Source organism: Alligator mississippiensis, chromosome 4 (genome assembly GCF_030867095.1).
Source record: "Alligator mississippiensis isolate rAllMis1 chromosome 4, rAllMis1, whole genome shotgun sequence".
Classification (NCBI taxonomy): domain Eukaryota; kingdom Metazoa; phylum Chordata; order Crocodylia; family Alligatoridae; genus Alligator; species Alligator mississippiensis.
The window spans coordinates 214,110,835-214,138,299 of NC_081827.1; the positions used below are offsets into that span (position 1 = coordinate 214,110,835).

Sequence of the window (27,465 nt, forward strand, 5' to 3'; positions counted from 1 at the left end):
GGCACTGTCTGCCGGCATGTGGGTCAAAGCCAGACCCAGGGACAGCACTGGGGGCTGGATGATAGGGCTCCATGAGCCACATCCAGCCGGTGGGCTTTATCTTTGACACCCCTGATTTACATGACTTTTTAAAAGTTTAGGTAAAGTTAAATTACTACTATTTATAGGGAAGTTATTGGCATGTATTTCCCTGAGTGCTTTGTTAATTAGCCTTAATAAGTGAAGGAAGTTGAACTGTACGTTGTTCTATCCAGATGTACATCTCTGACTGCTGGCAGGGGATGTGAGGGCAAGAGACTGTGCTTTCTGTCTGATGTATTGGGTCACCGAGAGGACTCTATATACAAAAGCCTGGTCTTCTCCGGTGAGGACACCAACCCACTCATGGGTCATAGCGCCCCCTGTTTAAAGCCACAGGCGGGTCCCAACTCCCAGGAAACTGGGGAAATGCGGTGTTGAAAGGGCCTCATAGGATGCCCCTGACGGGGCCAACAGAGCCACCAGGGTTGTCCCCAAGGCGGATTTGTGTCCCTGGCCACGACCGAGCACCCCGCTTCTGCTGCTTAAAACATGCATTGAAACAGAAGCAGGGGTGCTCTGTCTGGGCCATGAAGGACACGTGCCCCCGGCGGCTGATGGTTGGGGGTGCATGGTAGTGGTGCGAGTGCGGCGGTGAGCGGGAGCTCCCGCAGACGCCGCTGGCGAGGCCCGGGTGAGTCCCCGGGAGGAGCAGGCGGCGGGCACCGGCACCTGCACGTAGAGCACGGGCGCGGCACGGAACACACCGCGAATGGAAAACCCAGTCGAGCGCCCTCCCTACTGCGCACGCGCCGCTCCCAAGCCAGCGCCTGGTGGGCGGTGCATGCGCCACAGCTGTCACGCGCTGCCCGCCTGTAAAGGCGCGAGGCGAGCGTGCAGGGGCGCAGGCAGCATGTTGGGTCGCGGGGTGTTGGGCCGGTGCCGGGCGGTCGTGCTGTGCGGAGGTGAGCGGCACGGTCAGGCCTTTAGCAGCAGCCTTCGGCGTGGGGGCGAGCTCGCCTCGAGGCAAGCGCTGGGGGGGGGGGGGCTCCTGCTGGGAGCCAGAGCTCGGCAAGGCGGAGCTCCTCTGCACTGGCAGGCTGGAAGGTGTTCGCTGCTGCGCTTGGAAAGAAAAGGCTTTGCTGTCGCTCTGCCTGGCCTGTGGAGCGAGAGGTGGAGCGACAGGGACACCTCGTGCCGTCATGTAGGCCTGAGGCTGCAGGTGCCTCTCTGAACATGAGGGAGACCAGCAGGTGGCGCGTGCCAGCTGTTGTAAATGTGGCGTCTGATGGTTGTTCGGGTGTTGCCTGCTGTCTTCCTAGCACCAGTAAAACGGCACACTTCATAATCTCGAATGCTCTGAGTAGCACCATCTCATCCTCTGCTGAATGCAGTGCTTCTCATGGAGTGTTTTGAAGCTTCCTGGAATAGTGCTCTCAGTAGTTGAGCTTGGGGACAAAGGGAGCAAGTATGGTGGTACCTGCATAACTTCAGGTTACCCTATCTTGATAACTAACATTGTCTGGTTAACAAAATGTATTAACCTATCCACATCAGTTGGATGCTTTTTAAAATTTTTTTTTTTTTTTTTTAGTGAAAATGACTTTTGCATACACCTGACTGCTAGGTGTCTAAGTATTGCCATAGCTCCCTTCTGTGCTTTACTTCCAGTTTAGCAGGATGTCCCTTAGAGCTGCCTATTTAAAAAGAAACCCTTAGTGTAGTACTGGGAGAAAGGTATCCTTGGAACCCTACGAAGCAATTCTGTAAAATGCATGGATGTGTTTGATCCATATACTGTAATGGAGTGAATCCTAAGACTTGGCTATTGTAACTCTAAGAAGCTAGGTCTTGAAAGGTCTCGGTGGTCCAGTCCCCTGTCTTTGCAGGGTCTTTCTTTTTTTTTTCTCTTTTCTTTTCAGAAACTCCAGTTTGTCCTTTACCTTGTAGCAGCCCCAAGGTACCTACCTAATACAAACTAAAAATGTCTTGTGTTCTTGCACCTGAAACTATGTGCTCTTACATGGATACTGAAGGAAATCCTTTAAAAGTGTGTCATCTGAAGGGACTGTAAATCTGTTAAGTCCTTTAAAAAAATCCCAGGTCTTCTGGATATCTGATAGAGAACTAACTTCCACCAGCTGATGGAACTATTTAGCTGTACTAAGACCTGAGGTATTTAGTTTATAAACTGACCAAATAAGTTGTTTTATAGCATGCATGGTTCTAATTTACAAGGCTAAAGGGTGACAGATGGTCTGTGCCATAAGTAGTGATATCCAGAGAGAACAGATTCAAATTAATAGTAAACAACCTTTACTTCTAGTAGAAAGATGCCATATGGCAGCAGGTGACTTATGAACGTTGCATCAGAAGAATGTTACATATTGCATAACCATGTTTTTCCTTTTTAATTGCTAGTTCTTTAAATGCTTTACAGTTAAAGGTCTGGGTAATCCAGAATTAATGACTTTTTAAATTGATTTCATAACTTTGTGAGTTGCACAGTCTTCAAGCGAGGGTTATGATTTTTTTTAAACTAATTGTTTGATTCTTATAACGAGGCTATCTTTCCCTATTAGGCAGAAGCTATGCTGCCAAGACTTCAGAGTCTCCTAAGCCTGGTGATGTCAGAGGGCGTATTGTAGCAGTTATAGGTGCTGTTGTTGATGTTCAATTTGACAGAGGCCTTCCTCCAATTCTCAATGCCTTGGAGGTGTGGGATCGGGAAACTAGACTGGTGTTGGAAGTTGCTCAGCACCTTGCTAAGTGTGACTTGTTGGAAAATGTCTGTTTTGGGTTCCTAAAAGCAAACTGTAGTAGTTCATAGTTACTAATAGTTCTTATAGATAGGGGTGGGCAAAGTCTGGCCTGTGAGCCAGCTTGAGCCCACAGTGGAATCAATTTCCCAGCAGCCCCTGCCTGCGTTGCTGTAGCTGATTTTCATGGAGACCCCAGCAGTAGCAGGGCCATGACTGCACATGGCCAGGCTGACAGCATGGGGCCAGCACAGGGCTGGAAGGATGCATGGCTGGGCAAGCAGCCACTCTGAGGCCAGGATCTTGCAGCAATGACAGTGTGGTCTGGTGCCGGGGCAGAACTGTGTTGCCCACATTCCCTGGGCAGGGGTACAGAGATCTTATTGCCACAAGATCCCAGCTCCAGCCCAGCTGTGTGCCCTGCCAGTGCTGCTAGGGCCTGTCTCCATGGAAACCCTGGGCCCCTACTATCATGGCCCCACTGCTGCTATGATCTCTGTGGAGACTGGCTTCAATGATATGGGTAGGGGCTGCTGGGGAAATGGAGTCCGGCCACTGGCCAGATCAACCATTTTGCCTGCCCCGTTATAGATTCATAGATGCTATGGTTGGAAGGGACCTCAATGGATCTTGGAGTCTGACCCCCTGCCAGTGGCAGGAAAATGTGCTGGAGTCATGTGACCCCAGCCAGGTGCTTGTTCAGTCTCTTCTTGAAGACCCCCAACGTAGGGGAGAGCACCACCTCCCTTAAAAGCCTGTTCCAGATTCTGGCAACCCTAACTGTGAAGAAGTTCTTTCTGATGTCCAACCTAAATCTATTCTCTATCAGCTTGTGGCTGTTGTTTCTGATTATGCCAAGGGTAAACCATATCTCCTATTCCCTGCTGCCCCACCTTGTGAATTTGTATACTACCACAAGATCCCCCTCAGCTTTCTCTTGTGGAGGCTGAAAAGGTCCATGTCCCTCAGCTTTTTCTAATAGGGCTTTCCCTGAAGGCCTCTAACCATACAAGTGGTCCTCCTCTGGACCCTGTCAGTGTTTCAAACAGTCTTCTACTAGGACAAGTATGAAGTGTCTGTCTTATCTTTCACTCTAGTTCCATAGCAACTTGTAAGCTGTTTTGAATACCCTTAAGTCCTACTTTATGAGCTTCCTTCTGCCATTGCCAATTGGGTACACTTTAGGCACCCTACCTAATCTCTTGCATGCCCTCTCATCAAATCTTGGTGCAGAGGAGGCCTAGCCCCTCCTCCATAATGACTGCCTGTTTTTCCACCTGCAATATTTTGGCTCTTCAGTCGGGTTCCCTAACTTCCTTTAGGCTAAAGCTTCCCAGACTGCTCATCGGAGAATGCTTCTCATTGTAGGTTGAAGAGTTGCAGACCTATTGGACCAAAAAGCTACTACATGCTTTCCTATTTTTATTGTTAACTTACAAAATTCGGTGCTGTACCAACACTTCTGGTTAACCATGATGCCCTTTAAACTAAATTGGTATCCTCTCCTAGCAGTTGAGCTGAATGGTCAGGATCTGGAGTTTAGGTACCTCCTGGGTCTTAGGTTTTATAGTGCCTCTTTTAGGTGACATTCAAATGACCTTTCCTTTGTATATCATTATCCTTTGTAAATTATAAGGAATAGGACAAAGATGCTATGGCATAGCAGTATCCAGGTCTGTCAGGAAATGTCTTATTGGAATTTTCACTACTTTAGGTGGATGCTGGTTTTGTTTTCCACTGAAGAATATTCTTTGCTTTTGACTTCATGTAGAGTTTTGAGAGGCTGTGCAGAGCTGGATTTAGTTTTATTGGGGGTGGGGGAAGTATTAATGCAGACATAATATGGAGTACTTGCTTAAGACTTTTTAAAAAAGACTTGAGAATTAAACTACTTTTATTGGTACACTAGTACTCAAGGGTTGTGTCTTGCTTTATGTAGGCTGAGCTCACTCCATTCACTTAGGTTTGGGGGCCCAACTTCATACCACCTCTGCCACATGCAAGGACCTCTGGACTGGGGCCATGATCCCAACTGGGATTGGGATATTTCTTATCTTCTAATCCTACCAAAATCCATGTGGATCTACCCATTGCAAGCTACAGCATCATTAAATTGTTTAGATCAGTGGTAGGTGACCTTTCCAGCTGTAGACTGGAATGACCCATCTTGGGTCAGAGGTAAGTGGGCACTAGGACCACCTGCAATTGGCACCGCTGCTTGGGGGGAGGGGGGTGCACTGTGAGAACTTGCATAGCCAGTGTCTCACGTTGCCAAATGCTGTTGTCTACTGGCCAGAGGTTGTTGCCGTTAATTTAGATGGAAAATTCAACAGTTGTGATTTTTATAAAGCTCTTTTCTTAAGCAAAAAGACCTCATTCTACCACAGAAGCAAAACTATAAAGCTTTTTTGTTTTAAGGTCAATATTTCATGTTTTCTGCAAACTCAGGGTGATGACAGCCTGGCTTGTTTCTAGTTCACATTTCCAATCTTAACTAGATAGCCATAAATCAAACTTCATTTCTAAACCTTAAAATCCAAGCTGATATTTGGTAGGAAGCAGTGGATTTTGCAGATTGAAGTCACCTGCACAGGCGAAGAACTTTCTCCTCCTCCTGCCCCTCTTGTATATAAGGTATAAATTGTTATTGTATATGAACTATAAATTACCTTCCTATGTGGCCTTGAATAACTTTGTGTAAATGCTATATACATTAAAGACTTTTTGGCCCAATACTGATGGCCAATTATTAATGAGCCATATTGGCTGATACTGATCCGATTGCTAACATGCTGCTTGGAGAGCAGCGTCTGGCTGGTAAGTCTAGGGTGGGGGTGGGGCAGACTGAGGCCCCTGCAGTGAGGGAGGGAGTGGGGCAGGAGCAGGCACTGCCCAGATTGGGTGGAGCATGGGACAGAACCATGAGCGGCTCGTCCAGGTGGTACAGGGAGACGGGACAGATTCTGCCACTGTGCACCCCTGGAGGAGCCAATGGGGGGTGGGGGGGGAAGCATGTGCCCCCTGGATCTGTGTGTGGAGCAGGGGTGGACTGCTGCTGTAGGTTGGTGCTGGGGCCAGCTCTGGGCTCTTCCTGGCAGGGGGACTAGGCTGGGGGTTGCTCGGGGTGGGTGGCCCCAGCCCCTCTCCCTCCCTCACTGCAGGGGGCCTTAATCTCTTCCCCTCCAACAGACTTATCAGCCAGATACTGCTCTCCAAGCTGCCAGGCTGGCTTTGTGCATGCTGTGGCTGCATGTGTGCGTGCGGCATTTATCGGCGACAGTATTGGCTACATTGGGCAGAAAAAGCTGATTGCTGATAATGCCAATTTTCCTTTTATTGGTGCAGATTACAATATGGACCAATTGTATCGTTGCACCGCCTACTTCTTAATTGAGGAGTACTACTTTAGTAAAAACCTTTAGGTATCATCTTAAGCTTCCTGTCAGTTTAGAAATATTGTACCTGATTGTCTTTCTTTGGGGATGAACAAGTTAACCGTATCTAAGCTGGCTGAGGCATGAAGTTTTTTAGTGGTTTATCTGCAGTCAATATTAAGTTTTAAATGTTTTGACCTGTGCAATAATGTCTGTCTTTACATGCACAATTTGTTGTTGTTATATACACACACACACACACACACACACACACACACACACACACACAACATGTAGGTGAAAATACTGTTCGGACAATTGCCATGGATGGTACTGAAGGCTTGACCCGTGGACAAAAAGTTGTGGACACGGGGGCACCTATAAAAATTCCAGTTGGTCCAGAAACACTTGGGAGAATAATGAATGTGGTTGGTGAGCCAATTGATGAAAGAGGACCTATTGCTACCAAACAGTGAGTATCTAGACATGTGGGTTGTATGTTTTTTGTGTGTGTTTTGGTTTCTGCTTGTTTGTTTTGTTTACTTTTTCGTCCTCTGGAGAAACTGTCACTACTATGTCATCTCATATGATTCCTACATCTTGACCACTTTAAATCCAGAGGAAACTATTAATCTAATAATTCTTCTAGAGTTGAGCAAGTACAACTTCCAACTGTGGATGTAGCTTTTACCAGTATAAAAACTAGTTATCCCTGTAGCTGTACCTCCCCTTCTCCCCTGCCCCATTTGTGCTAAAATTACGCTAAGGACAGTACTGCAGATCTGAGCGCTCAGGAATTGAATAGAATTAGGGTTGCCTGTTCAGCCTTAATTTTAACAGCTTTTTGTGTGAAATTTCAGGCTGTACAACAGTCATGTTAGTCTCCCACAGTACTGCTATCATCTGTACTTAGTTTCAACCTTCTCTAGGGAGAATATACAGGATGTGAAGGTGGCTACTGCACCACCCGTTGGCAATATGTGGTAGGGGGTGCACACAGCATCTGTGGGTGGTTGCTGATGCTCACCTGCTGCTGACAGTGGTGGCATCTGCAAAAGCTCCTTGCTTGCTGCTGCCACCAGCACTACTGTGCCCCCTCAACTACTGGGGGCACCCATCATTCATGGCAGCACCTACTTCATAGCAGAAGTACATAGGGAACACGATGAGATAGCAGGAGGAGAAAGGAAGGGATTTTAGCTAAGGCTATTGAAAGCTGTCCTAAAGACCTGGATTGTCTCCACTGCAGACTTTGTGATGGGCAACTTACTTAAACTCTTTTCTGGTGGTCACAGTGCAGCCTTTTTCTGAGTTTAGGCACTTGGGGTGTTTATACATGTACTCTGGGGTGAGGGGTAGGACTTTTTAAAAATCACGAGCTGCTCTAATTAAAATGCCCACAGTGTCTCATATATTCAGCATCCTGTATTTCAAAATGGCGGTGGGGGCACTTTGACTAAAGCTTGTTCAATAGTCTCATTTTGTAGTTGACTGAGAGAGTTGTGCTACGCCAAGGGCTCTACAGTTGTCTTGGGTATTCACTTCTAGACACCTAGAATTAGTAGATATATTAATCTTAACTTCTCCTACTTCTGCCTGTTTGTGAAAGCTGAGGTAACTTCTTAGAGGGGCTGTGAAATGAATAATTGTGAATTGAAGTGGTTTGTCTTTAGTATTAAACCCAAAGATCAGCAATGAGCAATCTAAGACTGTGGAGCTGCTAATGTCCCAATTAAAACCTTCAACCCCGCTAAATATTTGGATCGCTCCACCATCCCCAGATTGGCCCCTTCCTGCCAGCACTGCTTCTTCAAACAAGCTGAAAATAAACTGGAAACGTTTATAGTTGCATTTCAGCTACACTTTGACTGTAAACTCTTGTCCTAGGTTTATAGCCCAGGTAGTTGGAGTGGGAGTCTGGCTTTGACATCATCTGTTTCATACGGTCTCAAAGCCAGTACTTTGAGCTTTCATATCTCCGTCGTGTATAGGGAACCTGACAAGTGTTTCTGTTGTAAAGGTGAAGACTTCCCTGCCCTGGGGGGGGGGGGGGGTTGGAATTGGCCTTAGCAGGCTGAAGGGGGGGGCTCTTTCCACCTGTAAGGAAGAGGATATACAATGTAGCACAAACTTCTTAAAATGCTCTCTTGCGTCTAAGTAAGTGATTCTCAACCAGAACGATGAGATACTATAGGGTGCCATAAGATCCTTTTAAGGGTGCTGTGATGTTGCTACTCTTTAGGTGACAAAAGTAACACTTAAGTGACAGTTTAGGAAACCCAGAGATTTACAATAAAATTCATAACTTCAAAAACGCTCTTACCTGTTGTGGTCTTTGACACCTGACAGACATGTAGACATTGCATTTTGTTACATGTTATATGTATTAGGTGACAGTCATAACATGTCACACTAAACTAGTTGATCCTTGGCAGATCAGCCACAGTTGCTTATTGAACCGTAACAGTTTGTAGTGTGGAAGTATCTGGCAATTTTTAATAGGAGGTCAGTTGGCACATTACAGTTTGTTTCCATGATATTGGCATCTATTGTGCAACAAAAGTGCATTCTTTTTGCTAGAGGATATGGAAAAAAAACTGTTATTACAAAAGGTGCGTGGGTAGTCCTCACTTCACTTTGAATCATTCTTAAGGGTAAGGTGACTATTTATTAAAATAGGTTGCAATGTAGACTTAAACCCGGTGAAATAGAATGGCATTTAGGTTCTATTCCACATGTTAGGCATTTGAGCCTTAGTGCAATAAAAAACACCCTTTATTTTGGGATTTGGAAAACAATTGAATCGCTGAATGTCTTGGGAAGTTTTAAATTATTGCCATATCAGTTCTACCCAAGTTAAATTAACTAACCATTGTTGAGCTGCTCTTCTAAATGCTTTGCCTAAAAGCCATTTTATTTTTGAGCTATGGGAATTATATAGCTCTGAATTAAATCAATCTTTAATTTATCAGTTCCAGGAAACATTAAAATGCTTAATATTGCAATAAGAACAACTACACAATAACTTCTCCTTAGATTTGCAGCTATTCATGCTGAAGCTCCTGAATTTCAAGATATGAGTGTGGAGCAAGAGACTGGCATTAAGGTTGTAGACTTACTGGCTCCATATGCCAAAGGAGGCAAAATCGGTAAGTTTCTCTTCAGAACTAAATGGCTATAATGCCAATTAATCTAAAGGATGTAGGAGAGTCGCACCATTGCTCCTCATGAGGAAGAAAGATGAAATTATCTGACTTTTTTGTTTTGTTTTTTTCCTTAAATTCTTAAATGAAGTCTTGCTCTGTGGCTTAAATATATTAGGCCAATACCCCTGTACTACTAACTCAATTTAAGGATAACAATGAAGGGTTGGGGAGGGGGTTGATACAACTTGTGTTAGTTTTCAAAAGAACTGTAAGCTCTAACTACAATGACAAACTGTCTTGTTTCAGGGCTCTTTGGTGGTGCTGGTATAGGGAAAACAGTACTAATTATGAAACTTACCAACAATGTGGCAAAAGCCCATGGTGGTTATTCAATCTTTGCTGGTGTGGGGGAACGTACCCGAGAGGGCAATGACTTGTATAATGAAATGATTGAATCTGGTGTCATCAATTTGAAAGAAGACACATCCAAGGTAATATTTAAAAGGAGCAAATGCTTAAGTATTATGGGTAGGCTTTAGATTTAACAGTTTACTGTCTTCAAGTGTTTCCTCAAATCTCACTTTGTTTGTACTATAGTGATCTGATTTGTATACCCATGCAAACTTTTTTTTTTTTTTTTTACCTCTGTAGCAAGACTGGCCCATAGAGTCCAATTGAAGATCTTGAGCTATAAATAGACATCAGTTGTAGCACTAGTTGTGCCACAGTGTCCTGTGTTGGAGAAGATGTCTGTCATTTCCACATGTTGCTCCTTTTAAAGAGGCTGTCAAGAGTGTCTGAGTGCAGGAGGACAGACCAGTTTGCCAGTCTTGGGGATTATCATGCTGTAAGCATACAGACATCCTCCACAATAAGATGCAATGGTGCAGCCAGATATTGTTGTACAAATGGCAAAGATATCGTCACACGTGTGGTCTTTTGTTTTTGTTTTTTTGTCTTTTGTTTTTTGGTGCTGGTGTAACCCCCTTTCTGTTGCAATAAGGGTGGTGTCTGTACAGGCCTACGTAATTTTTTTTCCCCAAATTTGTAACGCCCTCCAAGTCTGTCTGAATTTATTTTTAAAAGTGAATAGCTCACAATGACTCGTGCTGTACAATCTTTAGTCTCTGTATTGGCCTTTGTGCAGGCCGGTGGTGAGCCGGGCCCGTCTTTGCGCACGCGGGCTGTGGCCAGCAGCCCGGGCACACGGGGCTGGAGAAAACCGCAGGGTGGTTTGGTACGCGTGAGCTAGAATTAGTTACAGAGGCGTAGTGGTTGATTGAAAAGATTATTTACTTACACCCAAGATGGTCGCAGTGTAGGCTGGACAGTTTTTTCCAGGTGCAGCTCCGCTTGAGTCCTTGTTGGAGGACTCTGACAAACTCAGTTCTTTGGCCCCGGAGTGGTTTAGGCTCCGCGGGTTCGGCAATTCTTTCCTCACGGAGTGGCTTAATCTCCGTGGGTTTTGTTTGGTTCCCAGGTCCCCCGGAGCTGTTAAGACTCCGTGGGTTCGAAAATTGGGTTCGAAGGATAGGGATACATCTAGGATTGCGCTCGGCGACGGGGAGAGGCCAGAGGCTGTTTCGACCTCTGTTGCCTGCTTAAGAAAGGCGCGTTGGGTCCGCAAGGGTCCACATCGCTTAGAGATCTTCACACAGCGTGAAGTCTTCTCCTCCTGGGGTTCGTTAAGTCCTCCAGTTTTCCTCTCTCTCCAACTTGGGCGGAAACTACCCAAGCCTTTTGTATGGCTAGCAAGCCAATAGCTAGCCGCCACGTGTGCCTACATTTAGAACCGGCCAATAATGTGGCGCGAATCTAAATACAAATGGCGGGAACTCCTTTGCACCGTGCATCTCTGAGATGCAAAAGAAATGCACCATGCAAAGAAGCTGCAAATTGGCGGGAAATCCCCCGTTGCACCAGAGTTCTCTCCCGCAGCAGAGAACTCTACCGTGCAAGGAAACTGTAATTTTAGCGGGAACATAATTTAGCGTTGCCGAAGCTCACACAAACAACAAATCACAACTTTGGGTTGTGACAGCCTTCATATATAGATCCTCCAGCATGGAGGCATTATGTATAGTATCTTGCTATGTAGCACTTGTGTATGGAAAACATTGTAGATTTAACTGCTTACTTTTGCAACGTTCTAGGTTGCTCTTGTGTATGGTCAAATGAATGAACCTCCAGGAGCTCGGGCCAGAGTAGCCTTGACTGGCCTGACTGTTGCTGAATATTTTCATGATCAGGAAGGACAGAATGTGCTTTTCTTCATAGACAATATCTTCAGGTTTACCCAAGCTGGTTCAGAGGTTAGTCCTGTTTTTTTCCTTCCTTGGTATAAAGACTCCTACAGAGAACCTGTAGCCTAACGGAGGCTATGTGCCGGTGTCTGTTTATAGTGTTACAAATGTAGCCCTCTGTGGTATCACCAGTGCTGCTCCCCCTGGGAGGCAGAGAGCAAAGTATACTCCCAGATGCCAGGGATCAGAGGCACCCTTCTGACACTACATGTTAACTGTAATTGTCTGCCTATATGGATAGTGCTACAAAGTTCTTGTTTAATATGGTAGACAAGGTTCCTTGGGTGAATTTGATATCTTTTATTAGACCAACCCAAATAGTTGGAGAATATTTATTAAGCAAGCTTTTGGGTTCAAAAACCCTTCGTCGGGCTAAAGAAGTTTCAGCAGTTGGTGTGTGCTCTTCCTGGATGGAATGAAAAATAAAGAAGCCAGGGGCTGGGCTGGGCTGGGCTGGGGAGTCAGTTGCCAGGCAGATTATAATGTATCAAAAATCCAATGTCTATGTTTAGTCCATGATCTCTAGTATCCAGTAGGTTGATGAAATGGAGCTCATAGGCTCGTCTCTGGGATGTGTTGTGTAAGTTTCCCTTGAGGATCCGGACTGAGAGAGTGGAGAGAGAGAGTGGCCCTCCTGTGAGAAATGTGCCCCCACTGGTAATTGGGTATTTCTGTCTTTGATGGATTTCTGGTGTGCGTTCATTCTGGTGCGCAGTTGTTGTCTGGTCTCTCCTACATATTTTCCATCAGGGCATTGGATGAGGTGTATTACATTTCTGGAGGTGCAGCTGTAAGATCCTGGGATGCTGATAGCTCTGTTGTGGGGTGTGGTAATTGTGGGGGTGGTGGAGATGTTGGCAGGCTTTGCATTTCTTGTCATGGCACGGCCTGGATCCTTTTGGTGTGTTCTGGGGTTGAGGAAGTTTGCTTCCGGTGATGAGGTTGGCGAGGTTTGGTGCTTGTTTGAAGGCTAGGATGGGCGGCTTTGGGAAGATCTTTTTAAGAATAGGGTCTCTGTCTAGTATGGGTTGCAATTGTTTGAGGATTTTCTGTACAGGTTCAAGGGAGGGGTGATACATCATAACCAGCGGTGTGCGATTTGTGGGTGTTTTTCTTCTGTACTGCAGCAGTTCTTCACATGGTATCCAGGTCGCTCTTTCAAACGTGTGATCTACCTCTCTGGAGGAGTGTCCTTGTTGGGTGAAAGCCTTTTTAAGATTGGTGAGGTGGCAATCCCGGGTGTGCTCTTCAGTACAGATGCGGTGGTATCTGAGGGCTTGGCTGTATATCACAGCTTTTTTGGTGTGTTTCAGGTGATTGCTGGTTCTGTGCAGATATGTATGTTGGTCTGTGGGTTTCTTGTATACTGTGGTCTGTATTTTACCCTTCTGGATTGTGTCTAAAAAGGAGATGTTGGTGCTGGAGTATTCTAAAGAAAGTCAGATGGAGAGATGGTGACTGTTGAATTTCTGATGTAACTCAATCCGAGATTGCAGATTCTCAGTCCAAATGATGAAGATGTCATTGATGTATCTTAAGTACAGCAAGGGTTTGATGGTGCAGTTCTTGAGGAAGTCTTCTTCCAGGTGGCTCATAAAAAAGATTGGCATACTGTGGGGCCATTTTAGTGCCCGTAGCTGTTCCCATCATCTGGAGGAAGTGTTGATTACTAAAAGTGAAATTGTTGTGTGTGAGGATGAAGTGTATAAGGTCAGTAATATCTTTGGGTCTGTATTCTGAGTTGTAATCTTGGTCCTGTAGATATGTAAGGCAGGCTTGGATGCCATCCTGGTGTGGGATGTTGGTATATAGGCTGGTAACGTCCATGGTGGCTAGGAGTGTTTCTGGGAAGGTGGTCTATGGTTTTTAAGTTTCCGTAGCAAGTCTGTAATGTCTTGGACAAAACTTGCTCTGTGGGTGACAAGCGGTTTTAGGATTGATTCAACGAAACCTGATATTTCCTCAGTTAGGGTCCCATGGTTGGATATGATAGGTCTGCCAGGGTTCCCTTGTTTGTGGATTTTAGGGAGCATGTAAAAAGTCCCCGGGTTAGGTAGCAGGGGGATCAAGGCCTGTAGTTTTTCCTGTAGTCTTGATGGAAATGATTTGATGGTATTGTTGAATTTATTTATTTATTTATTTATTTATTTTTTTTTTTTTGGTGAAAAGGGGAGTAGGATCTTCTTATAGTTCTTTGTAGTAGGTGGTGTCAGAGAGCTGTCTGTTGGCTTCCTTTATGTAATCCTCACAGTTTAGGATGACTATGGCTCCTCCTTTGTCTGCTGGTTTTATTACTATTTGGTGGTTAGATCTTAGAGATTCTATGGCCTTTTTCTCTGGTAGAGAGGTTGTGGTGGTGGCGTGTGTTGCTAATTATTTCATTGTTCATTCTTTCCCTGAAGCAGTCAATGTAGCGGTCAAGGTTAGGGTTTTGTCTACTGCGAGGTGTCCAATCTGATGTCTTTTTGGGCTTTTTGGCATTGATCCTTTCCTGAATGTTGTCAGAGGATGAGTTGTTGTTGGGAGTGGGTTCAGTTTGGTCGCGGAAATATTCTTTGAGGCGCAGGCGTCGGAAGAATTCTTCTAGTTCTCCACATTGAAGTATTTTGTTCTTTTTTTATGTAGGATGAAAGCTGTAGAAAGTTTTTCGTAGTCTCTTTGTTAATATGGGATTTTTGTGGCTGATCTGCCATCTTTGTTGCACTGCAAACAGCATGAATGTATATGCACTTCATGTACATCCCTACAGCATTACAGAGTGCTGCAAAACTAATTTGTGCACTTAATCAGTGTTGTGGAATATTGGAGTAACTTGAGATTGCAGTAATACTAATTTGAAAAATGGAGTCTTGGGTATCTGGTAAGTGCTAAACAAAAATAACTATTACTTCATGCAAAGATTTTGAATGGCGCATTTAAGTCCAAGTATTAGGCTTTTTGGGATATAAAATAGAAATGGCTTTAAGGTTCTACATTTAATAGCTACTCCATCTTAAATTAATGTTCATATTCAGATTTGGTTTTAAATCTTGGATTTCCAAAACTGAAAACTTTTTTGAGAAGTCGTAGGGAAAACATAATCCTAATTTTTAAGCAAATCATTCCTTTTTTGAGTGGTCTGGAAGGAAGGGTGTAGCAGTCTTGACAAGCACTGTAGCTTCAAGGGGAAAAGTAAAAGCCTTTTAACGTATGCTTTCATCAGATCTCTTTTTTTTTTTTTTTTTTAAATGTAGGCCAGTTTAAATAACTCTCAACTCTTAAGGATCAGAAGATCAGGCATAACTCCTAAAACTAGCTCTGGCAATAACAGGAGCTATGAGCTGGTATAACTTATCCCGTTTGAACAGAATATAGAAACTGTTTGGGGCCAGCTTTCAAATGAAGTGCTCAGCTTCTGAAAGGCTTCAGGGGAAAGGATATGCTGTAAGGCTTTATAACCTAACTGTGTAGACTCCTTTCTTTTACTACTTTGTTTTCATTTGGTACTAATCTCTGTGAAAAGCAGGATATAGCAGCATTTCCCAACCAGTGTGCTGCAGCACACTGGTGTGCCGCGAGGCATGTCTGGGTGTGCCACTGAATTTTTTGGCCTGGACCTGCTGCTGCCACGGCAGACAGATGGGGGCATGGCTCCAGCCAATGACTTTTTTGCATCTGCACGATGTATTCTGCTATTCTTTCCCCTCCCCTTCACATTTGGCTACTGTGCCATGAGATGCGAGAGGCCTGGTAAGTGTGCCACCAGAACCAAAACGTTGGAAAACGCTGGGGTACAGGATAAAATGAAGCCTCAAATAAGGAATGGAGAGGGACAGAGATAGTGACAGCCTGTTGCAAGAATCCAAGATGACTAGTCCCAGCTCTGGGATACCTGTTGAAGATGATGGAATGGCTTGTTTATATTTAGATCAGTTTAGCTGATGCATGCCTATCTGCTTCTATACCCATATGTGAACTAAACTGCTTTAATTTAACTGGCTTAATTTGACACCACACCAAAAAAAAAAAAAACCTATTAAAATTTTCAGGCACTCTACGTTTAACACCCATGTTGTCCACACACCCTATAATTTTATAGACTCAGTCATCCACTGAGGAGATGGAGTGCTCCATCCAGGACAGCCTTTGGGTGAGCTGCTGAGGGGTTGTCCCCAAGCCTATAGTATTGGGTTTATTGGACAGTGACTGATACTCTTAGCCAGCTAGGTCCTTGGCTGGTATCATTGTTGCCGTCTTCCTTTGGCTGAAGACACACAAAAGGTACACAATTTTGGATTGATGTTTGTGGACACGGAAGGAATGAATGAGTATGTGCACCCTTATCAATCAGGTCTCAGTTTTGTAATTTCTCCAGGTCCTGGATCTAGTTGGGATGGGGGGGTGGGAGGGAATGTACTTTCTACTTTTACTAAGAGGTGTAGCAGCTTCAGTTTCTATTGGATCTTATTTTAAATGTCATCAAAAGTCAAAGACTAGAAATTGCCCCCAAAAGTGGGTAGGGGCCACCATGGCACCCTTTAGGACTACTGGCTCCCTCCTATGAAGTCAGCATTTTATTTTCAGTAAGCTGTTGTCATCCCATCTCCTCCCCCCCCCCCCCCCCCCCCAGCAGATCTTGTAGGCAGTGCCAGATTACAAAATCACAATTTTGGTAGGTCCTTACTGATAAGACAGCACTTCTCTGTCAGGAATTCTCAGAACAAACTATTCAGGTTAGTTAACTTAGTATAAGCTATTGTCCTCTTGATCTCCAGGTATCTGCACTTCTGGGTCGTATCCCCTCTGCTGTAGGCTACCAGCCAACATTAGCTACTGACATGGGTACAATGCAGGAAAGAATAACTACTACAAAAAAAGGATCCATTACATCTGTACAGGTATGGTATTAAGTAGCGTCTGTCTTCCAGTAGAATTCACTGTTGCTATTAGTTGAAGATGGCAGTGCATAGTAGGCATGTCTGAGGAATGATGAATAATTAGTGGCTTAATTTTAAAACTTGGTTCTCATAGATTTCATAGACATGAGGGCTGGAAGGGACCTCAGAAGATCATGGAGTCCAGCCCCCCTGCCCGAAGACAGGAAGTCAGCTGGGGTCATAGGATCCTAGCAAGATAAGCATCCAATTTTTTTCTTGAAGGTGTTCAGTGTACGTGCTTGAACCACCTCTGGTGGCAGGCTATTCCAGACCTTGCAGGCTCGGACAGTAAAGAAATTCTTTCTTATGTCCAGCCTGAAACCGTCTTGCAGTAGTTTATAACTGTTCGACCTCATCATCCTTTTGAGGTGCTCTGGTGAGCAAACTTTTCCCCAGATACTGGTGGTCACCCCTGATAAACTTATAGGTGGCCATCCGATCACCCCTGAGCCTCCACTTTTCCAGGCTAAAGAGCCTCGTAGATCTCGGCCTGTTGTCGTAAAGTCTGCTTTCCTGACCTGTGATCATGCAGTGGCTCTCCTCTGGACTTTCTCAAGCTTCTCCACATCCTTTTTGAATTGGGGGGCCCAAAACTGGATGCAGTACTCCAGCTGCGGCCTCACCAAGGCCGAGTACAAGGGGAGAACGATGTTCCGGGATTTGCTTGAGAAGCATCTATGGATACAAGCCACCGTTTTGGTCGCTTTACTAGCCACAGCATTGCATTGAAGGCTCATGTTCATCTTGTGGTCAATCGTGACCCCCAAGTCTTTCTTCCGTAGTGCTAGCCAGCGTAGCACTGCCGAGCCTATAAGGATGCTGCAGGTTTTTCCTCCCAAGGTAGAGAACCTTGCATTTTTCAGTGTTAAACACCATCAGGTTCTCATCCGCCCATTTGCTGAGCCTGTCCAGGTCAGCCTGGATCGCCCTTCTGTCTTCAGGTGTGGATGCTTTGCCCCAAAGTTTAGTGTCGTCGGCAAACTTGGCCAGTCTGCTTCTGACTCCAGTGTCCACATCATTGATGAAGATGTTGAACAGTATGGGTCCAAGGACAGAGCCTTGGGGGACCCCACTGGTCACAGGGCACCATGACGATTTGACTTCCATCACTTATCACCCTCTGGGTCCGACCACGGAGCCAATTCCCCAGCCAGTGTATCGTGGTGGACCCAAGGCCGCAATTGGCTAGTTTTCCCAAGAGGTGATCATGGGATACCAGATTGAAGACTTTTTGAAGTCAAGATATGACATCAGTCTCTTCTCCGTTGTCCAGGTGATGGGTAATCTGGTCATAGAAGGAAATGAGATTGGTCAAGCAAGACCTACCTGCAACAAACCCGTGCTGGCTATCCCTCAGGATGTTGGCATCGGCCAGTCCATTAAGGATGGCCTCTTTAATAAACCTTTTTCTAAGACTTTCCCTGGGCTAGAGATCAGGCTGATTGGCCTGTAGTTTGCTGGCTCCACTTTCCTCTCTTTCTTGAAGATGGGCACCACATTGGTCTTCTTCCAGTCTTCGGGCACTACACCAGAGTGCCGGGAGTTCTCAAAGATCCGTGCCAGAGGCTGGGCTATGATGCTCGCCAACTCCTTGAGTACCCTGGGGTGTAGACTGTCAGGGCCGGCTGACTTGAAGGTATCCAGCCTCTCAAGATGTTCCTTCATGAGGTCAGCATTGATGGAGGGCAGGGAATCTCCCTCACCTGGGCCTCCCTGTCCTGTAGTACTCTCTAGGGGTTAACCCCCTCCCACCACAGGCCCCGCTTACCTCTGGCTGTGCTGGGAGTCGGCGGGGAGCTCTGCGGCTGCTGGGTGGTTTCGGGGGGGGGGGGGAGGGGTTTGGGGAGCAGAGGCGCAGCGGGCTTTCACCTGCGCGTCTCTCCGCTTCCAGAGCCTAACTGATCTGAGGGTCTCATTTTAGGCTATTTATGTACCGGCTGATGACTTGACTGATCCTGCTCCTGCTACTACTTTTGCACACTTGGATGCTACCACAGTATTATCCCATGCAATTGCAGAACTGGGTATCTATCCAGCTGTAGATCCTCTGGATTCCACTTCCCATATTATGGACCCTAACATTGTGGGCCAAGAGCATTATGATGTGGCTCGGGATGTTCAGAAAATTCTTCAGGTATAACAACTTTGTTTCCCAAAAAATCTATTTCAAACTAGGGTCTGAGTCTCTCTTCAGATTTACAAAACTGAATTTTGAAAGCTGGCCTTTTTGAATAAGGTATAGTGTTAACATTTGCATGTGGTTTGAGGGATTACTTAACTTGAATCGTCTTCCCCGTAATAGGATTACAAATCCCTTCAAGATATAATTGCTATTTTGGGAATGGATGAACTGTCTGAGGAAGACAAATTAACTGTAGCCCGGGCCCGAAAAATCCAGAGATTCTTGTCACAGCCTTTCCAGGTTGCTGAAGTCTTCACAGGCCATGATGGAAAACTGGTACCTCTAAAAGAAACAATCAAAGGATTCAAGAGCATTTTATCTGGTAAAGAGACTTGTCTTTTAACTAGCCTGATTTTCTTTCCCGAGTTTCATAGCCTTATTTTGGAGTCTACCTTTTTCTTGGCCATGTTGAGCTTTTGACCCTCAAATCTGCAGACCATATTAAGATCCAAATGCCTACATTAAAACTGTAACTAATTTAGCCTTCCTTCAAAGCAGAGGCAGGCAAAATACAGCCTGTGGGCCAGATCCAACCTGCCGGGCAATTCCATCTGGTCTGCGGGATCTCTCTAAGCTGTCCAAAAGCCCTGGCCCTGAGCTGCCCCTCTACTGCATGCATGCGGAAGGTGCAACTCTGGTTGCTAAGCAACCCCAGTCTAGCCTGCCCTGCCCTAGCTGCAGGGGGTGGGGCTGCCTCTTCCCAAAATAGCTTCACTCTGTTGGCAACCCTACCCACACACCATATATAGAGTAAGACTGTGTTTCGAGCAATTATGCAATTGCCTTTAGATTATGCAAATACAGATCAGGACAAAAATATTTTAAAATTAGAATAAGTTATAGTAGATATGCATTTTTGGTGGGGTTTTTTGTTTTTAAGTATATGATTTGTTTTACCAGTTTCAAGATGTCAAATCATCCCCTGCCTCCCAAAAGGGGTACTTCTGGGGTGAGGGGAGGGGCTTCTGGTGGCAAAGGTCAGGGGTTAGGGGGTGGGACTTCTCGTCCCAAGATGGTGACCAGGGGGCGAGGCACCTGATGAGGGGTGGGGCTATGCTTGCAGCCCTTGACAGCTCCCCAAAACTTATTTTGGCTGGGAGGGCTGTTTTTAACAATTGCCCACCCTGCTTCAAAGACATGCATATAGAAATAGGTGGGGCAAATGACCACCTATTTCTGAGCACTTGTGCTAAGCACTATATACATGTGATGCCAGACCTCCTGCCTTGAAGTCTACAACTTTAAGAATGGGGGAAGAAGTGTTGAAAGTAGTTGGGCAATGCCTCTTATCATTTCTAGTCTCACAGAAGCTAGGTAGCATATTGGTGAGGTAGCAATGCAACTTCAGATGCTTAACCTGTCCCTAGATTACTTTTTTTTTTTTTTTTTTCATGCTGTTCTTCATAGAGCCTTCCCTACTTTTTGTGATGCAAGGAGAAGATAGTCGGAAGCTTCTTGCTTTCCCTTTGTTTGGCATACTTTAGTTCATCCTTCAGTAGCTATAGAATGAACCACATTGTTGCTATAGCCAAACTTAAGTATATTCTCTGGTGTCTCTCTGATATTAGATAGCTGAGTAATCTACACTTGCATGATGGGATCTACTGGCTATAAAAAGACTACTTGTATAAGTGTCTACATAGCTAGTGTTGTGAGATGCCGTTATACAGTTCTTTAGATGACTCTTGTGAGGAAGCTCTGCAGTAGTGGCTTTAATTGAATGTAGACTTTTGTGTTTATGAAAGGGAGCATAGTTGTAATTCCCTAGAGCACCCCCCCCCCCCCCCCCCCCCAACTCCCTGGCACTCCTGCTCGTTCTTCTTGACTGTCTCTTCTACTAAACTTGAGTGTTGCGTTTAAGTATATGCCAAGTAGATTGGGGGGGGGGGGTGGAAAGTGCAACTGTTTGTCCTTTAGGAAGGCTTTGTTGGTTTCCCTGCCAGCCAAAGGATAATGCCCTGTACGTGCAACTCTAGTTAAGAGGGGTGGATGGGACAAGTGTAACAAAGGCAAACTTTCTCTGCCTTTGGACTTTATCCCATAATGGAAGGTTTTTCTGCAACTGATAGATAACTTCATGGATGTGGTCTCTTGCCTCCATACCAGTCTGTCTGCGTAGCTACTTTTAAACCTTTTAAAAAAAAAAAAAAAAAAAAAATTCTAAACAGTAATAAAAAAAATCTAGGCAAGTGTGTTGTTTAAGAGACATCCTTGCTGCACACAGTTTGATTGTTTAGAATTTTTTTTTAAGGAGCCTTTATCTAGTAGCACTCTGTCCAAGGGATGCTACCCATCAATTATAGTGTCACTAAATGAGTAACTTCAGGCAGCTTTTTTAAACTTTTCCTGCACTGTAACCAAAACAGATTTCAACAACCTTGTGTAGAGGTGCTGAATGAAGAGGCAAACTGATGGCTGTGGGGTACAGAAGTGTGTGGGGTTTTTTTTGGTTTTTTTTTTTTCTCGTTTTGTTTTGTTTTTTTTTAGAGTGACAGCAAAGTTAGAAAGACCTTTCAAGCATCTCTTCCAAAGCAATCGAGGCCACTCTTAATGCACAGAGTTCTAATGCTTACTGTTGTGCTGTTTCCCTTCTGTATTCTGTTTAGTCTAGTGAGGAAAAAGCTTTATCACTTCTGTTCGTTACATTAGTGTTAGTGAGTTGTAAATAGCGATCACATAGTTCAGGGTTTTATCTCTCTTAAATAGTATGGGCACATCTGCATGTTCATTAATGCACAATGGTTATTGCACATATAATTTAGTACATGTATAATAAAGTACTAAAATTCTCCGGTTATTGCACAAAAAGGCATGCGCCACTAGTGATGCTGCTGTGCAGTAGCATGTCACAGCATGGATAGTACCAATATGCTACTGTGCAGTTGGCCTCTTGTGTAGATGCACCATATAATTATTATAATAATAATAATTAAAAAAAAAAGAGAGAACACACTATTGTATAACTCCTTTCTCCCCACCCTCCTCAAACTTGATTTGTCATTTTGCTTTGACTGACTGACAATTGCTGTGTTTTATCATTCCTTTTAACAAGTTTGTTCAAAATTGTATATTACAGGTGAATATGACCACCTACCAGAATAGGCCTTTTATATGGTTGGTCCTATTGTAGAAGCTGTTGCTAAAGCCCAGAAGCTGCCTGAAGAACATGTCTAGACTGACTTACTGTATGTAATTAAATCTTGTAAATTTTAAATGCATCAAAGCTATTCCAGGATTGAACTAGAAAAAAATTAAAGGCTCTTTTAAAAAGGCAAATATTTGGACAGCTCCATATGTTGGCTTTTATTTCAGCTAACTTGCTGTTAAAAGTAGTAACTTTTTTTGGGGGAAAGCAAGGTACTGCTTTTCAGTTGTTGTTTGGAGGGGGAAAGCTTGATGGTTAGTGGCTGTCCTATGTGAGCTTTCCCCCAGCCCTGCTCCTGGGAGGTGGTGGCATGGGGTGGTGGGTGGCAGTGCTCTGTTTCTGAACACCTGTGCATACCTCATAGGGCCTTCCCAAGTACCCCTGGGGCTATATGTACCCTTGATTGACAACCCATGCACTAAAAGTACAGTAGGACTAGTATATTAGAACTAACACTAGCAACACACCACTGTCCCTGACTCCAAGGAAAACAAAATAAAATTCTACTGCTTGAAACGAGAGTGAAAATGCTGTGCCACTATGAAGATACTGTATAAGATTTGTAATGGAGTTCAAATGGACTCCATTTGTAATAGAGTTTAAAGACCGCAGATTCCAGGGGGCAAGCAGTAGTTGTTGGTGGGGGGGGGTCCTTTAATTTTTAATCCAATTGTCATTGGAATGGAGATTTAACTCCTTGCTGTTTTAAGTAGCGTTCACTAGGGGTGTGTGAAGTGGGCCCTATTCAATTTAGCTTTGGCCCAAATTGGGGACAGTGATTTTGATTTGCATCACTGTCCCTGATTTGATTTGGCCAAATACAAATCCGAAGATTTGATGCTGATTCAGAGAATCAGCGATTCGGACGTAGGCATAACTTTAAAAGTTTTTTTGGTGGTTTGTTTTTTGATATTTGGTTTATTTTCTGTCCCCCCCCCCCCCCCAATACCTTGAGGTAGCAACCACAGCTTGTGAATGCTGAGATGCTGGGGCGGATGGAGCGTCCTACAGGAGTGGGGTGGGGGGGGCTCTCCACGTGCTTGGCAGTGTACCTGGAAGTGGACTGAAAGTACTTCCGCTCCACTTCTGGGTCTGCTGGGGAGCGCACTTTGGGGGGGTGGGGAGGGGTTGCATGCCTCCCCAGCTCAGCAATTGTCCGCAAGGGGACCCTGGGTTCCCCCTGGCCCAGGAGGCACCAGTCACAGATCTGGGAAGGTGTGGTGGGGGGGCCCAGCAAGCTCCCTAGCAGACCCAGAAGTGGACCGGAATTGCTTCTGGTCCACTTCCAGGTCTGCTGCTGAGCGCGCTGGGGAGTCCCTTATCCTTCTGTGGGATGCTCCATGTGCCCCAGCATTGCAGCATTCACAAGCCCCTGCTACCTGGAGGCATGTAGAAAAAACAGTTAAAGCTATCTCTGTCCAAATCTTTCCGAATCTCTCTGAATTGATTCAGAGAGATTAAAGGGTCCTCTGATTCAATTCCGATTTGGGGACCAATGCTTTGCACAGCCCTAGCATTTGCTACTTTTGTTTTGTATGCACTTGTATCTACATAAAAGTGAATCCTCTTCTTACTGCACTCACAACAATGGAAGATGGGCCACAACTAGTTATTTTAAAAAATGTTAACAATTGCCTTGATAGTTTTAACCAGTGGTGTCCCCTACTTTGTGGGGGGACTTGCATAGTCATGTTTGAGGCAGTCAGCAGCATAGACTAAGTTAATTTGGGTAGAGCAGCTGTGTGTATTGCAGAAGTGATCCATGGGTATTGCTCACATGTAAATTTAAAATGCAAAAATAACATAATAGTTTGTCTGTCTTGGATGTGAAGGGAGAGTCTGAGCACAGGAGTCTTGTACTATAACACACTTTCCTGTGACTTGCTGATGAACGGTTTTGATTTGTACTTTATTCAGCAGTTGATGCCTGTCTGATTCTATACAGTAGAGTTGTGAATTGACTATATAAAACATGTATTGAGGCATAGACAACAAATTAATTTAACTTTTTTTTTTTTTTTTTTCAAAGGTACTGCTGTATTGGTCTGAACTTTAAAGGAGTATATGCCAGTTCAATAATAAAGAATTAATAGTGCTCTGGGGGAACTAATTTGTTATCCTATGAATGGGGGAACTAATTTGTTATCCTTATGCAGGGGGTTGGACTCGATGATCTACTGAGGTCCCTTCTGACCCTAACATCTATGAATCTGTGAATTCATAGAAATAAGGCTGTTTGAATTGTAAGCTACAGAACTTTTTAATATTCTAGGTTTCTGACTCTTATACTGTTGGGTATATTTATTAAGACACTTCTGTCACCCATTAAAATGGGTAAAACAGCACAAGTATAAATGCTATCGGCACACTTAAGGAACTCTACTGTGTTCTTCATACCCTTCCCATTTAAGGGTATAAGAAAAGAAATGAGTGATTTCAAACGGCAAAGCAAACAGCTGAGAGATCTTTCTAAAAAGGTGCAGTAGGGCAATGATGATACAGTTTCTTTATGCTTATAGAAAGGTACTTGATATCAGGAGTCAGGTGGATCCTTCAGTGTGAGCAAAGAGCCAGAGGGTTCAGTTTTGCCTAGTTGAAGTTTTTGTTTTTTATTCATGAAAAGTAGTTAATCACATAAGGCAGTAATTCATGCCTTTCTGTGTTTGATGGTCCATGAAATGAGTGACACATTACACTACTACAATGAATTTTAAGCTGGCATAAATGATCAGCAAGGCTGAAATATATATATTTGGTTGTCTCAAATCTTTAAAGTTCCAGGAAAAACAAGAAAGGCAGAGACTTCAGTTGAAGGAATTCGCCTCTGGGTGTCAATCTTGAGTTGAGTTTCAGCTCAGGTTAACAATGATTTTGTACAATCATGGTAACAGACGTGAGACTTAATGGTACTGATACTCTGAGCAATTCCATTTAAATAATCACCACTATAAAGATTTGTGGTTCTCCTCTTCCCCCTCCCCCTTCCCTGCAACACATTCCCATATCTCAAAGTTTTGCAAATTTAAGAATCTAACAGTAGATCCAGCTGGGACAGGACAGAGCATAAAAGGGCTCAAGTGTAACTAGTAGGTAACAGAGCACCCAAAATATGTGAATTTTTTTTTATTTTTTTTCATCTTCAAATTCTCTAAAACAGGTATCAAACCCATTTTGGGCCCCATGGATCAGATGAATGGTACAGATCTAGTCTACAGGCTAGATCAGACCTACAGACTAACCTTGCATTCTGGATCCAGTGTGTGTCCTGGAGTAGGTGCAGTGTGGTAGTCCTGCTCCAGCTACTCAGTCTGTGCTGCATGTGGCTGCTGCTCTGGGATGCACCCTGGAGCTGCCACCACATGCTGCACAGCCCCAGAGTAGCTGCTCTGGATATGCACTGCACACAGTGCCTACTCAGCTGCTTTGGGATGTGAGCTGGAGCAAGTGCCACAAGCAGTACATGGGGCTATCTGGTGTGCTGACTGTGGGTCAGTTCTGAGACCCAAAGCCAGTTATTCCAGCATTCTGGATAATGGGGCTCTGTGGGCCAGATCTTTTAACACTCCTACTTTAAAGCCCCATCCCATTTTTGCATGGCTGGAAGTTAGAGGGGTAGAACATATGGAATTCTTTGCCTCGTACAGTGATCCTTAACCAGGGTGCATGGCACCATTTCAAGGAGAGATCTGCTCAAGGGTGGCACAGAGTGCCACACAGGTAGCAATGTTAAGTGTGCAGACATGATTCACAAGATAAACCCAGAGGGCACCTGCAGTTTTCAGCACTGCAAAGCTGTTTGAGGCTTTGCAAATTGCGTATGGTGCTGGTGCACCTGTTTGTGCTGTGCATTTGCAGCACTATGCCAGAATTTGACATTGGGAGATCCTGTGTCAGAAACTCGCCCCCCCCCCCCCCCCCCCCACACACACACACCTGGCATAGCATACATGGCAGCAGTGTGCACTGCTAGAAATGGAGCCTGGCTGTCCATGGACACACTCCAGCTGCCAGCTATACTCTGTGGCCAGATCGGTGTCACTGCTGCCCTGGGAGGCTGTTGAGGCCAGCACAAGTTGTGTTGGGGCACAAAACAACAGCACAGATAGATGCCACTGCCTTTTGTGCCACAGTAAATGCATGCCTTTGCATATGCACACTCATCTGGAAGCCCCCAGAGACCAGATCCAGCCATGCAGACATGTGCAGCTTGTGTTGCTGCAAACCTCTTTGCAGCACCACAAACTACACATGTTGCATGTTAAACCGTGCCTTGCACTGCTAATTTGCAGTCCTAGGGCAAAAGTTTGCTCCTGGGATTTTCCAGGCACCTTTTTAAAACAAAAAACCCTTGCACCCGCCGAGTGGTACAAAGCATGCCAAAGTGCTGTGTGTCAGGACAAATGCAGAGACAGTGGAGCAGAGCTGCCTGCTTCCCTCTCTCCATGCACTGTGCAGCCCCTGTGCTGAGGCACCCTGCACCCCAACCAGCTACTCCCTGGCTGGGAGAGGCACAGGAGTAGGCAACCTTGGAATGGCTGCTCCCCCATGTCTGCATGCCTCAAGTCTTTGCTGTGGAGCCTCTGCACCTGTCTCAAGGCGCAGTGCCCCAGCCAGCTGTTCTGCTGTCAGCTATTCTCCTGTCTTGAGGCATACTGCTCCCAGCCAGCTGCTCCATGGCTGGCTGTGGCACAGGGGGCTTCAGCATGGGGGCTCTGCAGTGGAGGCCTCCTGCTGAGGCATGCAGAGATGGGGGAGCAGCCAGTCCAGGGCTGCCTGCTTTCCTGTCTTGAGGTACCTTGCTCCCAGCAAGTCAGGGAGCACCTGGCTGGAGAACAGGGTCCCTTGGCACGGGAGCCAGCCATGAGCTGCCTGCTCCTGTCTCCACATGCTGCTCCCTGGTTGGCTGGGGCATGGGGTGCCTCAGCATGGGGGCTGCCCGCTAGATAGCCCCATGCTGGGGCACCCTGTGGCCCAGGCAGCCAAGGGAGGACATGTCCCACTGTAAACCACATGAGCATGGGCATGCACTGCAGCACAGAGCAGTAGCACAAATTTGTGCCACTGCTGTTAGTGCTGCTGCAACAGTGCTGCTGTGCTTGTGTGGACATGGTCAGAGAATTCAAACAGGAATCCATAGTGTTAGAAACACTTCAATATGTTGTGGGTTTTCTGCATTCTTTGCAGCAGAACAACTGCTTTAATAGTTTTCTGCAGCCAAAAAACAAGTGAGGTCTAGGAGTTGACATTTTTTTGAGGAATGACTTGCATTTAGTGAAGGGTGCCTTGAGTTTAAACAAGTTGAGAACCAATGATCCTTGAGATGCCATCATGCAGATTTAATGCTTACTCATTCAGTAGAGCTTCACAAGGGACAGTCTGCCTGAAGCATCCTTGTTATGATGCTGGGATGCTGTGAGATTTGGTTTAGGTAGCTGATCCACTGTCGGCTTGATGAACAGTCTGTCCTGGACCTGTGTACTTCTCCTATATAGGAAAACTTTTAAAGATTGCTGTCACAATTTGGTCCTGCAGCCTTTCTGTCTGAAAGCCAACAGAATTTTTACTGATCCGTTGCAGTGTTGGAAGTGCAATCTTTGTCACAAGAACGTTAAAAATATGTAC

At 45.1% G+C, this 27,465-nt stretch overlaps 1 protein-coding gene across 1 annotated transcript; it reads left to right on the top strand.

Annotated features, from left to right (window-relative positions):
• The first annotated feature begins 924 nt into the window (after nt 1–924).
• Nucleotides 925–22,471, top strand: LOC102573267 (ATP synthase subunit beta, mitochondrial). The gene is made up of 9 exons (XM_059727304.1): nt 925–983; nt 6,449–6,623; nt 9,188–9,300; nt 9,604–9,788; nt 11,451–11,609; nt 16,355–16,477; nt 18,438–18,650; nt 18,819–19,020; nt 21,775–22,471. The coding sequence occupies exons 1-9, from the start codon at nt 932–934 to the stop codon at nt 21,798–21,800; spliced, it is 1,248 nt and encodes a 415-aa protein (XP_059583287.1). The 5' UTR covers nt 925–931; the 3' UTR covers nt 21,801–22,471.
• Nucleotides 22,472–27,465: the final 4,994 nt, after the last annotated feature.

Coding starts and splice junctions, on each gene's coding strand:
- LOC102573267 (XM_059727304.1), top strand. CDS start 932: ATGTTGGGTCGCGGGGTGTTGGGCCGGTGCCGGGCGGTCGTGCTGTGC. Junction 6,624..9,187: donor GGACCTATTGCTACCAAACA/GTGAGTATCTAG, acceptor ACTTCTCCTTAG/ATTTGCAGCTATTCATGCTG. Junction 18,651..18,818: donor ATGTTCAGAAAATTCTTCAG/GTATAACAACTT, acceptor TCCCCGTAATAG/GATTACAAATCCCTTCAAGA.